We start from the raw sequence: 17,069 nt of genomic DNA, 5'->3' as shown, positions 1-17,069 counted from the left end.
AATAGTGTTAAGATTGAACTATTTTGCATGGTTCCACAGCTGATATCATAAGTTTAACTTAATCTTCGCCACTTCAAATGATACTTATGGTGATTACTGTTCACTTCTGAGATTTTTTTCTCCCCTTTGAGTAGGTTTCATTTCTTTCAACTGAACTAGTAATTTCTTGATGAAAATTGTCCTTGGGATCTTGGTTGCTCATTTATTTTTTCTCACCTATTTTACCGTGTATAATTGTGTTTTAATGTTTCTTTTTTTAGTGCTTTCCAGTTTGTTGGTACAGGTAGACCTATATGTCAGGGTAATATACCTTGCTTGAAGAACTCAAGAGCCAAATTCTTAGGATGACTATTGGAGTCTTTTATATAGGACACTGTAATTTTTTTATTATGGGGCTCATCTTAGGAATGGTTAAGAATGGGATGTGTACTCTGGTTAGGGGTTTTCTGAGTGCTTGTACAACTTGCCAAGGCCAGTTTGATAGCTTTTAGAAGTCAGTGTAATTTTAATAGTATTCTTGTACTGAAATTCTTGTCATTGATACAGAAGGAGGGAAATGTTGTGAAGACAAGATACTAAGCAGCACTAAGTATTTTTTATTGGACATTGCATCATAATAGTGTCAGCTGTGCCTCGTAATCAGATTTGCCAAGGAAAGCTACAATCTGCCAGCACAGTGGTGCCTTTTGTCTTTCAGATCAATTTTCAATGTTTACTATCACCTTCACTGCCTGCTTTTCCCTTAGTGACTTCTTCAAGAAATTTAGACTTTCTTTGTACTCAAGAATTTGTACCTAAGTTACATGCTTGAGTCCCTCCCAACAGTTTCCTCATTTTGGGTAGCTTGGTGACAGTTTCAGGTTCTTGTAGACACTGTCTGGCATGTCCTAAATGAGAGAATGAAAAGTTATTTCCAGCACTGTGAAGAGCACTAATAAGTTCTTTAGAAGGTCTTGCATGAAGCTTGAAGGGACAAGCCCAAGCTTCAGAGTATTTCTTTCCTCTGAACCTTACATGATTTGTTGCAGGCTGATGAGCAATGTGCCAAAACCCAGACATTTCAGAGTCAAGGTTTCAGGTCAGAATGGTTCTGGTCTGAAAACTGGTTTTGAAAAGCCTGGGTGGGATTCGTTGGTCATTTTGGATGTGTCTTGCTGTGAAAATCATTCATTTGTAGATAGAAAGGTGGGTGAGATAGAACAGAACAGACTATTTCATTTGGAAGGGACCTACAATGATAATTTGGTCAAACAGTCTAGTCCTGACCATCCATCAGGGATGACCAAAAGTTAAAGCATGTTATATTAAGGGCCTTGTCTAAATGCCTCTCAAACACTGACAGGCTTGGGGCTTCAACCACCTCTCTAGGAAGCCTGTTCCAGTGTTACCTTCTCGGTAAAGAAATGCTTCCTAATGTCCAGTCTGAACCTCCCCTGGTGCAGCTTTGAACCATTCCCACATGTCCTATTACTGGATCCCAGTGAGAGGAGATCAGCATCTCCCTCTCCGCTTCCCCTCCTCAGGAAGCTGTAGAGAGCAATGAGGTTGCCCCTCAGCCTCCCGTTCTCCAAACTGGAGAAGTCTTATGAGGTCCTCAGCCTCATAGTACATTCCTCCCAGCCCTTTCACCAGCTTTATTGCCCTCCTCTGGATGCATTCAGGGACCTTCACATCTTTCTTAAATTGTGGGGCCCAGAACTGCACACAGTACTCAAAGTGAGGTTGCAGCCATGCTGAATACAGCAGGATAATCACCTCTTTTGACTGGCTGGTGATGCTGTGCGTGATGCACCCCAGGATGCGGTTTGCCCTCTTGGCTGCCAGGGCACGCTGCTGGCTCCTTTTGAGACTGCTGTCGCCCAGCACCCCCAGATCCCTTTCTGCAGGGTTGCTCTCCAGCCACTCTTCTCCCAATTTATACTTGTGCCTGACGCTATTCCATCCTAGGTGCAGAATATGGCATTTCAACTTGTGAAATTTTATCGCATTAATCATAGCCCAATGCTCCAATCTATCTAGACCCCTCTGTAAGGCCTTCTGTCCCTCGAGAGAGTGAACAGCACCTCCCGGTTTGGTATCATCAGCAAACTTCCTAATGATGCATTCAACTCCTGCATCCAGACCATTGACAAAATATGTTGAACAGAACTGGCCCTAGAATCGGACCCTGAGGAACACCACTGGTGACCGGTCACCAGCCAGATGTAGCCCCATTCACTACAACCCTTTGAGCTTTGCCCTTTAGCCAGTTGTTTACTCGGTGCACTATGAACCCCCTCATCCCACAGTTGGACAATTTGTCCTGAAGGATGCCGTGAGGGACAGCATCAAAAGCCTTACTAAAATCCAGAAAAAACTACACCCACCACTTTTCCTTTATCCACTAGATGGGTGACCTTATCATAGAAGGATATCAAATTAGTTAAACAGGACTTGCCCTTTGTGAATCTGTGTTGACTGTGCCTGATTGCATTGTTCTTTAAATGCCTTGTAACAGTACTCAGTATAATCTTCTCCATAATTTTTTCAGGAACTGAGGTTAGACCAATGGGTCTGTAGTTCTCTGGGTCTTCCCTCACACACTTTTTGTAAATTAGAGTAACATTGACTAGCTTCCAGTCAGCCGGGACCTCCCCAGACTCCCAAGACCTTCAGTAGATGATCAAGAAGGGTCCTACCATGATATCCTCTAGCTCCTTCAGTACTCTGGGATGAATCTCAGGTTGTCTCCACCACTAGTATCGCTACAAACTTGACCACCAGCCTCATAAGCCAACTGTGTTTCACCTTGTGTCCATTATGTATGTAGTATTCTCAGGCTTTACTGGCTGAACCTTCAGGAGGTTTCCCTACTTTGTCACCTTAAGCATATAACTTGGGCATGCAACTTGAAAACCTTTTCTCCCTGCTCCTTCTGTGTGGGGAAAGAGACAGACTCCTTTTGATAGCCAGTCAGAATAGCTGATCTTAGGCATTTGCAGTCATCTTCTTAGAGGTACCAGAATCTCTTGGTTGTGTAGGAGCTTAGGAAGACTAGGCTTGTAACTTAGGGTGCAATTCTATTGTCACTTTAGTTGGGCTAAGTGACAATAGCAGCCACTGCAGGTGGCTGCTAAAATGGAGCAATCTAGATTCCTTTTGTCATAGATTATAGAGTGAATTAGGTCAGAAGAAAACTCTGGATATCGTCTCTAGTCCAACAGCTTAAAGCGGAGTTAACTTCATAGATCAGATTGCATGGGGCTTTAGGCAGGTGAGTTGTGAAAATCTTCAAGGATGGTGGGGGAAGGGGTGCCAAATGACCAGTTCGCCTCAGCCACTTTTCCTGTCCTATATTCTTCAGCCTCCTAACCGTCTTAGTGGTTCTTTACTGGACTTCCAGGTTGTTGATGTGTTTCTTGTGTTGGACACCACACTGAACACAGTACTCCTGATGTGGCCTCACAAGAGGAACAGTACTCCTGATGTGGCCTTATAAGAGGAACGACCTCTTTCCCTGATCTGCTGAATATGTTGTAGCTACTACAGCCCTGTGTGCATTTAACCTTCTTCATTGCTGCAAAGGCACATTACTGACTTGTCTTCAACTTGTCAACCAGGAACTCCAGATCCTTTTCTGCAGAGCAGCTGTCTAGGCAGTCCCCAGCCTGGACTGTTGCATGGTGCTGTCTTTGATTTTCATGAGGCTTCTGTCAGCCCATTCCTCCAGCTTGCCATTGTCCCTCCAAACAGCAGTCTTGTTCTCCACTGTACTCAGGTATCTTCTAGCTGAACCCCACCAACCACCACAACCAGTTTTACCTTCTGCCTTTGCTGTATTTTTTTTCCTTTTGGGAGTAGAGGTTGGTCCAACCCATCAGGCAGCTATTTGAACATTATTGTCTGTGTAGGAAAGGGTAGTGTCCATATTGTAAAGGGCAGCTATAAAGAGAACAGAGGCTCTCTCTTCACAAGGAGCCACAGAGAGAAGACAAGGGCCAATGGGTACTTATTGCAGTGGGAGAGGTTTCACCTTGCTATAAGAAAGAAATTTTTTACAGTGAGAACAATCAGTCACTGGAACAACCTCTCCAAAGACATGTCCCCGTCACTGTAGGTTTTTAAGACGCAATTGGAAAGGGTACTAGGTAATCTCTTGTAGGCTTCCTTTCCCACAAAAGGTTGGACCAGATGATCTTTGGAGGACCCTTCCAACCTTGGCTGTTCTGTGATTCTATGTACGAAAGGCTTTAGGAAAAGGTAACCAAATATGGGGAGGTGGCTGTAGTAGAGTATGACTTTTCAGTGGTTTTGTTGTATTAAAGTAAATATGAAGTTTTACCCTTGGATGCCTCCATTTTGGTGGTATGAATTTCCTTTGCTTGTGAGCAGTTCTTCTAGCCATTCACAAATAATAGGATAAGTAAGGAGTAAAGACCTTTTTATCTGAATTTAGCTGAGTTTGATTCTGCACAGATTGAGGGAGTCAAAGACAGCAAAAACTGTCTTAGTCTGAAATGTAAACTAATACCATTCTGAATATAGGTAAAGAACAAGCATTTTAAAAATATGCACATATAGTTTAAAGAATAGACTTAAACAATGTCTCCTAAGCAGCAAAGAAGAAATACCCTTTCTTCTCGCAGAACGTTTTTCTTCTGCTGGCAAATCCACAAGATCCAGAAGGTCTGCAATACTGCCAGTGCACATCGGTGGTTCCAGTCCAAGTTAAGAGTTGGTATTGTGTCACTTTCTAGGTCAGACCAAGATGGTAATTTATCTTTGTGGAATACTCTTTGTTAGTAAGAGAGAGGGGGAGAAAACAACCAAAAAACCCTCTGTGCATTCCATTGCATCAGGCTTATGTTTCTAGTCAAATATAGCTGCTTTATGATGATCCTGCAGAAAAGTGGGATCTACCAGTATGTTCTAAGATACTATTTCCTTTTGTCCTGATAGGTTTTTATGTATTAAAGGCCGGCATGACCCTAAACCCTAGGTCAACTGCATGCGTTCTTGTTTCTGGATTTGGCTGTCACATGTATATAGCACTTAGGTCACCAGCTTTTTAGAAGTAGCAGGAGAAGAGCTATCAAAGGTGGATTTTTAAAAATTGTTATTAATAGATGCACGGTAGTGTGTTTCTTTTGGCGTATTGAAAAGAGGTACAACTCTAAGCCCTTCAGGATTTGTGGACTGTATTTGTATTGTCTTTCAAATACAGTTACCAAAACATGTTTGATTCTAGTTTGCTTTTAATGATGAACTTTGGGCATCAGCGTAAAACAAATATTGAAAAGCCGGAGTTCATGCTACTGATCTGGTTGTGTCCTTAGTAGCATATACTGTTTTATCACCAGCAGCATCCCAATGCTACTATTGGACAGATAGGTTATCTAAGTCTTTCATAAGGAACCTGACTATTGCAGCAAGGCAATGTGAGATTTGTGCGCAGTTGAGTTCCAGAAATCTCTTTGTTTTTCACGAGAGCAGACATAGTTGTTGAACTCTTGTTCTTGAAGTCTTCTCTAACAGAGACAGAAGTCAGAGAAGAGAGACTGGCTAGTGCTTGTTTTCACTTGATGTCTAAGTGAATGAATGTAAGAATTGTTTTTTGCTTGGGAGTAAGGACTCATAAAATGTCTGTATAGGATTTGGGGGTACTGTGGGGAAGTATATATAATACTGAAAACAGTCAGGAGATCAGAAAAATATCAGTGTCAGACTGGAAAACTTCCAAAGGAAAATGGTGGGTTTTGTAAAGCTCAAGATATACTGCAGCTTGTTTGTCTGATGTGGTTTATTTGTGGTTTTGGTGGATATTTGGGTAGACAGTTTCTTTTAGCCAAAATCTGTAGCATTAATTTTTTTAAAAAGTATCAGCATTTAACACGCTGTGTGGGCTATAATGATGTCTTACTGAAGTTCTAAAATTCTGTTACTTTTTCCCAATATACAGTTTTCGATGTTACCATCTTTGATAGGATAACATTTATATTTGCAAGGAACTAATCTGTTGTTCTCATTCTGTCCTGCTGTTTTAAAACACAACTGTGGGAACAAATCCACTGCATAGGCTTTGGAGACAGCAAGAGCTGACAACTGTTTAGGTATGTTCTGAAGGGAATTGTGGGTTATTAACTTTGTTGAATTGCAATGCAGCTTCTGTGGGAATTCATAAGGCATTTTAAAACTGCTATAGTATTCATTTTGCCTTCGTCTTCAGCCTTGACAGTGATCCAGTTGCATGTATTTGCCATCTGCATTGGCAGTCTCTGAGCGATGTAGAATTATGAGTTCATGATATTTGCTTCATGTGAATAATATTGGCCTGGATATTAAATAGGGGATCAACTATTTGCTCATATGCTATGTCTTCTAAAACTGACTTTGTTCTGGTTGTGTTTCTGTTTTGTTCTGTTCTGGGTAGTCGCCCGTTAATCATCTACTAGTTCATTGCTAATTTAATAAAACATGCAAAATAGACCGTAGTGATGAGTTTTGTGACTATTGGAGGTTTATGTTACAGAGGCTTTCCTATAGATTGAAAATGTTTAAGTCTCCTGTGCGAAAGAGATCATTGTTAAGATATGGGGAATTTGTTCACTATTTTGCAATTGGTCAAGAGGTATTTACTATTATTAAACATGCGGGCTCTGATTTTTCAACTGTGTGCCCTACTGTTCATATTTGAACATATTGGGAGGGAATAGTTGTATGTGGAAAAATTAACAATTTTATTATTTTAATGGGTAGAGAAGAAACTATAACCTTTTTTTGTAGAATTAGTGCTAAATTTGACTTGTACAAGATGGTATTATTCACGCATAGATGATCCCTTTACTGTAGTGATATATAACGAGTTTGAGATGTTTGGATATGTTTAGGAACGGCATTTGCTATTGTAATTTCATTATTAAGTGAAACACTGAGCTGAGCTGCAGTAGTATGTACATTTGGAGACACACAAGGAGATCTCAGGCTTAAGTTAATTCTAACAGTGGATTCTTATGTGATCCTTTAAGACTAGTTAATTCTCCCTTTGCTTAGCAATTCACAAACAGGGAAATCTTAGAGCTTGGCTAGATAGGTATTTGTACTAGTTTAGTTGGAAGACACCATCCCCACAGGCAGGGCACATCAATGGAATATATGAGCGTTTGTGATCTATTTCAGTTAAAAATTAAAACTTCCTGCAGGAGCTCAACATGACTGACTTTGCTTAGACTTTCGAAGGAGTAGGTGCTTTCACAGAATCAATTACTAGGTTTCATCTGAAGATGGTGACTTCTTAAACTGCTCCAGGCTGTCACCTGGCTGAGCCCTAAGTTGCTCAATTAGCTTTGAAGAAGGAGATGCTGAATGTGTAATGTCTGAATTGGTAGTAATTGTTTGGGATATTGTTAGTTTAACTTTAAAGCTTGGTACTCTAGATGTAGTATTTTCTTCGTATCCTTAACTTGTAAGGAATTTGTCTTCATTGACTTGTGGACTTAGGACACTGCAATATAAGGTCTCTTGAAATAGGATTAGTGTTTAGGAAGACAGAGTTGAGGTGCATCGTCAGTGTGCTGCTCATAAATTTAGGATCAGTCAATTCCACACTGTAAAACACTTTGTATATGCATCCTAGCTCTAGGAATGCTTATACTTAAGTCTAGCAATCTAAATGGAGGAGTCCTCATGGCTCGTTTATGGTTTGTATAGTTATTTCAACTTTCAGACTTAACGTACTCCTAAAGAGGGACCATCTGAGCAACGCTTTTTGATTTTGTATAGAAACGCTATATTTTTCTAGCTTAAAAAAAAAAAAGAAGCAAGTACTCTGTTTCTTTGGCATGGTTACAATTTTGTCCATCTGTTAGAGTGGCACAATGCCCACTCACAATATGGTGTACCAGTTTCAACCAGGCACAGGTGCCAACGAAAGATTGGTTTCGTTTTCTGACACACGATTTTTCTGGTGGGAAGCAGTGCTGTACTAGGGGAATGTGCTTCGTTAGTCTGATTACTTCTGTTGGCATGTGTGTATCTCATAATAATAATTAGCACTTATGCAGTGCTTTACATTTTCAAATCACTATTAAAAAAAAAAAAAGATTGAAGGCATTGCTGAATGATGGTCTTTTGTATCTATTTTTCCGACCTAGTTTACTGAGATTTCTGCAGTTGGGGGGGCGGGAGGTGTTGTGCATATTGACCCAGGAACAAGCACAAGATAAAATGTTTCTTAATTGAAATCCTTTCTCTTTGAAGTTTAATCACTGATGAATTTTCATAATATTACAATTCTGTTTATGACTGTACTGATCTTTTGAGGCTGCAAAAGAAAACAAAGGAACAGAGATTATGGTTTTCAGGAGGAGATCTTGAATCACAGAATCACAGAATGGTTGAAGTTAGAAGGGGCCTCTGGATGTCACCCGAGCTGACCTGCTCGAGCAGGGTCACCTAGAGCCACTTGTCCAGGACCATGTCCAGATGACTTTCTATTATCTCCAAGGATGGATGCTTCAGAACCTCTCTGGGCAACCTGTGCCAATGCTCAGTCACCCTCTCAGTAAAAAAGTATTTCCTGATGTTCAGACAGCATCTCCTGTGTTTCAGTTTGTGCTCATTTTCTCTGGTCTTGTCACTGGGCACAACTGAAAAAAGCCTGTCTCTCTCACGTTCGCACTCTTCCTTCAGGTATTTATGTACATTGATGAGATCCCCTTGAGCCTTCTCTTCTCCAGGCTGAACAGACCCAGCTCTCTCAGTCTTTCCTCACAGGAGACACGCTCCAATCCCTTCACCCTTTTACTGGCCCTTTGTTGGACTCACTCCAGTATGTCCATGGCTCTCAGGTACTGAGCCCAGAACTGGACACAGTACTGCAGGTGTGGCCTCATCAGTGCAGAGTAGAGAGGGATATTCTTCCTTGGCCTGCTGTCAATATCTCGTCTAATGCAGCCCAGGATACTATTAGCTCTCCTTCCTGCAAGGGCACATTGCTGGCTCATGTTCAACTTGGTGTCCAAAAGGACCCTCAGGTGCTTTTCTGCCAAGCTGCCTGCCAGCTGGATGGCACCCAGCATATACTGTGCCTGAGCTTGTTCCTCTCCAGGTGCAGGATTTTGCAGTTCTCCTTGTTGAACTTGATGAGGTTCCTACCAGCCCATTTCTCCAGCCTGTTGAGGTCCCTATGGATGGCATCGTGACCCTCTGGCATATAAGCCACTCCTCCCAGTTTGTCGTCATCTGCAAACTTGCTGAGGGTACACTCTGCCTCATCATCCAGGTCATTAATGAAGATGTTGAACAGGATTAGACCCAGTATTGATGCCTGGGGTACACCGCTAGTTTGTGGTCTCCAGCACAGCTTTGTGCCACTTGATCACCACCCACTGGGCCTGGCCATTCAGCCAGTTTTCAGTTCACCTCACTGCACATCAGCCTGTACATCAACAGCTTCTCTATAAGGACCTTATGGGAGACTGTCTCCCTTAAGATCCTCATTATGGGACCCCTCACTGTGGGATTAAGATCCTCATTATTTCTCTCTTGCTGTGTGATTTTACCATCTTTGAGAGTCCATACTTAAGCTTGGCAACACTTGAAATGCTGAGACATTCCTGGCATCCGAGACTTGAGATGTTCACAAGAAGACAAGTTTGTTTCTGCAAAACTTTGAATGTGTGCCTATTGAATGGCATTCGATTATCAGGTTTTTTTGCTAGACTATTTCTTCAGTTTGTCAATGGAATTCTGACTTCTCCTTAATATGCTTCCTGGCCATTGCAGCCTGGCAGCACATCTGGACTTAACCAGGATATTCTTTCTTCCATCATCCACATTTTTTAAGTTATCTATTAGAGCCAGACAAAGGAAAGACCCAATCCAGAATGTATCTTTACATTTTTCACAATGACCTACACTCTTAGTGTAGTTTTCCAGCTGTTATTGTACACATTCTATAATAATTACATGCAGCCCATATTTTTTTCTGGCATATTTCACACTGTCTCCAGTGGTATTCTCATACCTTTGTGAATTCAAGGTATAGGATGTTTACAGAAAGGCCCTTTATTTTCCTGTCCAAGCCAGAAATTATACTTAGTTTGATATAAACGGTTAAAATATGGCAAACAGTTAATCATATTCCTTTATGTTTTAGAGGGTCACTTAGAAAATATTTTGTTTTAAGTTGGTTTTTTTCTCTGGGTAATTTTGACCAGTCAGTTTAGCTTTGTTTCTATAATTAATTCTTTCATATCTCTTTTCCTCTTTGAAAGTAGGCATGTAGGTATTCTTTTGTTTTGTTTTAAGCTTCTGGATTCTCATGTGTTTTTCATGATTTCTCAGAGGTAACATTTGAGATTACTTTGGGTTGTATAGGACTTGGTGAAGTAAATTTAATCAATTGTAATTTAAACCAGATTATTTTCTCTAAATTCTGTGTCTTGTAGTTCACTATTTTTCCTTTTGTTCTTGCTCCCTTTCTTCTGGTGTTGTGCTTGCCATCTGATTGCAGCTGACCTCTTTGTGAAAAAAATGACGCAAAAAGGCACAGAACACTTCTGTTTTCCAGGCATTGTCCATTTTCTTTCCCACTGAGTATTAGAATAACTCCGTCCTTGCTGCTTTTCTTATCTATGGCATTGTGGGGTTTGTTCTTTACATACATACCCTTTCTCATTTTGTGATGTGACCTTTCTGAGTTTGTTTCTGTATGACTGTGCTACTGTCGTCCTTGATAATTTGACCTAGTTCCTTTTTTCCTATTACTTCTTATGTTTTGAATCATCAAAGCATTTGTGAATTGCCAGCTGGTCTCGTACTATATATACTTCCCTCTTCCATGTTGAGTTAGTTTGTATTTGCGTACTGAATACTGCTTCTCTGAGAAGTGCTTAGTTGTCCTGATTTCTTTCTGCCAGAGTTTGATTCTGGGAAGAAGAAATCTCTCAGTTGAAGAAAGTATAGTATACTTCAGTAAACTCAATGAAGTCCCTTGGCTTTGTGCGCTGTTCTCCCTTTTTATACTTCCTCAGGATGACTGATTGTCATTTTGTGAACACAGTCAATTACTTTGCCTTCCAACTTTGCATTCTCTCAGCTAGTTTGTTTCTACATTAAAAACAAAAAACAAAACAAACCAAAACCAAATTTCAAGAACTGGCTGAACGGTCTGTTGTAGTGCAGAGTCTGAAGAGTGGAAGAACTTCTTCAAGGGATGCATTTAAGACAGATGCCTTTTATTCTTAGCAATATTCTGAAAACAAATTTTGAAGCCTCCTCCTCCATGAGTTGCAACTCTCCGTTGTTCTTCTGTATGATTGATGTGAGTTGGAATTTCCTTATTGCTTTTTTTTTTTTACTTGCAATGTTTCTTTAGTTTAGTCATTATGTATTTTGTATTTCCATGTTTTGTTTTGGTATTGTTGAGATGTGTATGACCTCTTTCCTTCAGAAGGCTTTCTTTTAACTTTATAACATCTGCACCTCTGATGTTAAGTCTTACCTCACCTGTGAAGACGTAATTTGGAGTGGAGGGAGAAGAAGCAAATGCTTGTTAGGTATTGCAATGATGAATCTCAAACATCTTAATATTCACTCTGTTGAACATTTAAGTCTTTGGTAAGAAAGGAGTGGTAGAAGCAACTTCAAAACCTGTTCTTCCACATATTTTTATGAAAACTTCTGCTCTCTGCCACAAAAGGAGTCTGCTTCAAAATGAGAAAGGAGGCCGATGCCAGCAGATCTTTTCATACTTGTTATGGTTTGTATCTGTCCCAACAGTATCTGAGCTAGTATACTGGTTTGCCTTCAGTGAAGAGAACGAGCTACTTCTCTAAAAGGTGGACAACTGCATTTAATTAGGTAACTTAATCCCGAAAGGTGTCCCCTTCTCAACCAGTTAGAAAGGAAGCCTGTTATACTAGCATAGGTGTAGGTGCCTACTTCTGGTGAAATTAATCTTAATTCTGCCATTTACCCTTTCCATAGACCATTACTGCAGTTCTGTTTAAGTACTAAGGGTCAAACCTGCATTAACAGTAGGGAAGAACTGCTCTAGAGATGAAGGAAAGTAAGAAAGGGATTCAGTCAATGAACGTAGAGTTCAACTTTGTTTTTTCACGTGCCAAGTCAAAGATTGATTCTTGTGATGCCTATAGAACCCACGTTGCTTGAATCAAGAAACTGCCTCTGAACGAGCTGAGTGCTTCCCTCTGTTGTTTGCGCCTGTGGAGTAGAGGTTGTGACAGATATGTTTTTATGTGAAGTACCCATCTACTGTGTGTGTGATGGTACCTTGGCTGAAGTAGGGCTTATTGTTACATTAATCTCAGAAATACCTGCTTGTAGTACCCAAAATCAGCTACATGGTGCAGTCTTTAAAGACTCTTTCTTTGAGTAGAAGCTGTAGTTACTCTTGATCTCTTAACCCCAGAGTTCCTCACCCTGCTGTAAAACTGCTTCCTGAGTGCAAGAACTAACTGCTTCTCTGCTGAGATGCTGAAATTTTTGAGCTCCGTGGCATTCCATTGCAGTGCTAATGAAATGACATGAGGTACTTGCTAAATGCAGCAGCCCCGGAGAAGCAGCTCATTGTGCCTTTGTAGATTAGACTACAGTTAAAACAGTTTGTGTGTGTGACACTTCATGTGTAACCATTAGAAAGAATTTCTTGTGCTTGTGACAGCTTGGAAGAGAATGGCCAGTAATGATAGAGCTCTAGCTAAAGATGATAAATGTGTCTAACTATTGGAAATTAACCTTTCCAGATGATGAATTGTGGAAACTATGTGAAGCTTCTGCCATTCTAATTAGTCTGGCTAAAACGTCTAGCAAACAGGGAGGTTTCTAATGTCTCTGAGAATAGAAAATGACTGCAATAAAGGGACAAATGCCAGCATGTTGCAGGAGGTCCCCTATGCTTTTTAAGTCTGTGTATCCAGATCTTGACTGATAGAAAAGATAGTGAGATTAAATGCTGTATGTTTTTAAAATTCTAATTTTAACTTAGATTTACAACTTTACCTTTAAATGTATAAACCCAATGTTATGATGTGCTTTATTTTGACAGATAAGGAAGGACATAATTTTTCTATATTCTGGGTGCTGGTGAGTGTCATCCTAGGTGCGGTAGCCATGCTATGCAAAGAACAAGGAATTACAATATTGGTAAGAATCCTCTGAATTTTGACTTCAGCATCTGTCAGGTGCAGTTGTAAAGCCTCCAGAGATGAATCTTCTCCACAGCTAATCGCATGCACACCTTTTTGTTCTGTTCAGAAAACTAGTTAATGTTGACAAAAAACAGTATTCTAGTAGATCTGTCTTGATTGTATCCCTGCCAGTCTGTTGGAATTCTTCATTTTATCTTTTGTATCTTTGCAAAATTTAAAAGATTTACAGTGTTAGTTTCAGTGCGTATTGTGTTCATTGGCCTTGTTTTTGAATGTAATTGTCGAGATAGAGGGGCCTTCAAACCTCTCATTGAAGGCGTATGAACAAAGACATAACTGGAGGAGAGCATTTTTAAAAGCTCTACCCTCTTGTGAAAAGTGTAATTAGAAGTAGGGTCATTGTTTATGCATTTCTAATACTGAATCTCTTCCTTCTGTCCCTTATGTAAGGATCTGTCGATACAAACAGATATACTATTCATGTTCATTGTGCTCTTGCTTTTTATTACTTCAGTGAAGACATTCTGTTTTGGGTGACCAAATCGGCCACCTGAAATGCTACATCTGTGATTTTTACCTTTTATATAGCCATATATCTTATAAATAAATCCCATTTGTAGCTTTAACTGAAATAGATAAAGCAACAGAATCAGAAGAATTATTTGCAGCAAGGACCCTCTTGTCATCGCTAGACAAAAAGGGAGAAGAAATTACAGGAAACTTGTTGCTTTAGGACATTATTTTTGGATGGTTGTTTGTAAAGTGATGTATTTTTCAAAGGTGTCTGTAAGGAAAACATAAGGAATTCTCTTAAAACATGGTGTGATTATTTCCTTTAGTGATATGAGTAATAATTTGAGCTAGCAGACACAGAATTGTTATTGGATCTGGGGGTTTTATCTATTTCCGGTTGCATTGATAGTATGATTTTTATTTTTTATTTTTTTTTGTGCTGAGGGGGACAGGTCAGAGGGATTAAAGGATAAATCACACATTAAAAAGATTGCCTATTGGCTGAATGTATTTTTCAGCAGGAGTCATGCCTTCCTATCTCCATGCAAGTGAGCCAAAAGCCTTTTAACTTCCAGGTGGCCTTTCTATGTGGAACCACGCCACTCTCTAACCTGTCTCCTGTCTTCTCCCTTTGACTGTCAGAAAGAGACTTGTGGCCTCCCAGTGTCCTAACTTTGGCTCACCTGGAACTATTTTTACTGTCTTTTTTTCCATTCAGTCTTTAGAACATTGAGGTAATTTCCAAAGTTATTAGAATATAGGCTAAATGTTCAAGGATTGTCGTGGCTGGTGATTGCTGAAACATTGACAGGAAAATGTTAAAGTTGGATTTTGCTGGTCACCTTAACAGAATTACCCCTGGACGTATTTTGGTTGCTTGCTTGGGCATAGGATGTGCAAGTATAGTGCTGCAAAGCACTGAATATGCTCTAGTTTTATGTGTAATGGCTGATGTCACATAAAACATTGTCACATACGGCTGATGTCACATAGAACTTTGCTTTTTTTCAGCAACTTCCACTATGTATATACCTCTGTTAAATCTTTCTGAGCCTTTGTTGTGACAATTTATGTACCCTTTAAAAATAGTATTTCTGAAACCTGACAGTCAAAAGATAACCATGCTGCACAGCAAAAAAAATAAGTAGAAGGCTTAAATAAACTCCACCTTACTGACAGAAGCCTTAACTTTTGACTGCAGCGTTTACGCTGTGGAACATTTGGGAAAGAAGACAGAGAGCAGAATACCATTGTGACCATGCATATGGGGTTTAGCTTGCTGATTTTTGATATTCCCTGAAGGGTTATTCCATGTAGCAGGAGAATTCCCATTACAGTATAACATGATATTCTACTCATCTGAGCTCAGGTTCTTAATCTGCCATCATCACTACCAGTGTATCTCTCTACTTGTTTGGAATCAGAATTAACATGTACAGTAACTCATAGAAGAAGAGGAATTTAAGATATATTTAAAAAATATTTGTGGTTAGCTGCTCTATCTTATGCTCTTATTTTTGTCTTGGTTGCTTAGGGTTTGAATGCAGTGTTTGACGCACTAGTGATTAACAAGCTAAATGTTTTGGAACTTATTCAAAAGTTACTACATAAGGACAAGTCATTGGAGGTGAGTCCTCAGAGTTTTTTTCATTCTGGCCATTCAGATAGTCACGTACTAAAAGACAAAGATACAACTTCTGACAATTTCATTGTTGTTGAGAATTAAAAAAAATAGAGGTATTTTCAGGCAGACTGGTAAGACAATGCACTATGACATCTTTACAGCGACATGAGTAGTAATGGGATAGCATTAGAATTGCATTATCTCATAAAATCCATTCTACACTTCCCTCAACAGTATGTTAAAAATATAGTGTGGAAGAGCTGACTGCTTGATGCAACAGGTTCTCCAGGGTCAGTAGCTATACACCTGAAACCGTTGTTTAACACAGTTTGGTCAGAGTAAAGAGAGAGAGAGATGTATTGAGATGTATTCAGATTCTCGAATGAGATAGCTAGATATTTGAAAAAGTACATTAAAAAAATATTATGTCTAATTTGGCCAGTACCACTAAAGTATTACACTGGGTTGTTTTTTTCAGATTACAAATTACCAAACAGGAGAGAGTTCCTATTAGCTTTGGAGTTTAAAAGAAAAAATATGTAAGCCCTGATAGTCGCTAAGGATCGAATTTCTGACTTTTGTTGATATCACTTTATCTGGTATTGGGTCAAGTGGAATCTGGCACCTAGTATTTGCCCTAGCAAGCAAATCACAGAAACAATCAGCCTCAGGTGAATGACTGATAGCAGCCAAATAGAACAACAGCCTTCTTGAACATCACTACTGTTCAACAGCTAAATCGTTTGTTTCTCCCATCCAAGGTTCAGCAAGGCAAAGGAATATTCATTGTACTTTGCATCAATCAGTGGTTTCACTGCAGAGAAGTCTTGCTCATATTTCTGAGTAGCACAAGTCCTGCGGAGCTTTTAAATTACTTTGCAAAGAGTCAAGTGAGAGCTTCAGAGGGAAATCAGTGAAAGTGGAATCTCTAGAACTGAAACAGTATATTTGACCAAGAACAGCTAAGTGAGGGGTGCAGGAGTATTTCAGGCAGCACATAGGAATGCTGGAGAATTTTGCTGTATAATGAGAGTAATGTCAACTAGCATATGACAAGGAAAGAGTCTAGAGCTGTAGGTCACTAAAGCAGAGCCAGTTCAGAATTAAAGTGATGGAAATAAAAGGTAACAAGGAGGACCCTAGGAATAAGTGGCCAGTCAGCCTCACATCAGTGCCTGGTAAGATCATGGAACAGATCATCCTGGAAGTTATGTCAAAACATATGAAAGACAGGGACGTGATTAGAGACAGCCAACATGGCTTCGCTAAGGGCAGATCATGCCTGACTAATCTAGTGGCCTTCTATGATGGAGTGACTGCATCAATGTACAAGAGAAAAGCTGCTGGTGTCATCTACCTGGATTTCTGTAAGGCCTTTGATATGGACCCCCACAACATTTTTGCTGCTCAAATGGAGGGATATGGGTTTGACTGATGGACTGTTAGATAGATAAGGAATTGACTGGATGTCCTCATCCAAAGAATTACAGTCAGTGACTCAATGTCCAAGTGGAAACTGTAATGAGCAGTGTTCTCAAGGGTCCATACTCAGACCAATACTATTTAACATCTTCATCAATGTCGTGGTTTAACCCCAGCCAGCGGCTAAACACCATGCAGCCACTCACTCACTCTCCCTGCCCCCAGTGAGAAAGGGAGAAGAGAGAGAGAAAAAAACCCACAACTAGTGGGTTGAGATAAAGGCAGTTTAATAGAACAGTAACAGAAGAGAAAATAATAATAATAATCATGGTAAAAGAATGTACAAAATGAGTGATGCA

General features: G+C 39.9%; 1 protein-coding gene across 1 annotated transcript in view; it reads left to right on the top strand.

Annotated features, from left to right (window-relative positions):
• Positions 1-17,069, top strand: part of TMTC4 (transmembrane O-mannosyltransferase targeting cadherins 4) — a 59,067-nt gene that overhangs the window by 14,803 nt on the left and 27,195 nt on the right. Inside the window, exons 6-7 of the mRNA XM_054182054.1 lie at positions 13,049-13,146; positions 15,199-15,291. Coding sequence (XP_054038029.1) covers positions 13,049-13,146; positions 15,199-15,291 — 191 coding nt within the window. The remainder of the gene's footprint in view (positions 1-13,048; positions 13,147-15,198; positions 15,292-17,069) is intronic.

This window comes from Rissa tridactyla, chromosome 1 (assembly GCF_028500815.1).
Source record: "Rissa tridactyla isolate bRisTri1 chromosome 1, bRisTri1.patW.cur.20221130, whole genome shotgun sequence".
Classification (NCBI taxonomy): domain Eukaryota; kingdom Metazoa; phylum Chordata; class Aves; order Charadriiformes; family Laridae; genus Rissa; species Rissa tridactyla.
Note: the sequence above shows the minus strand (reverse complement) of the source record. Positions and strands in the feature narration are given on the sequence as shown.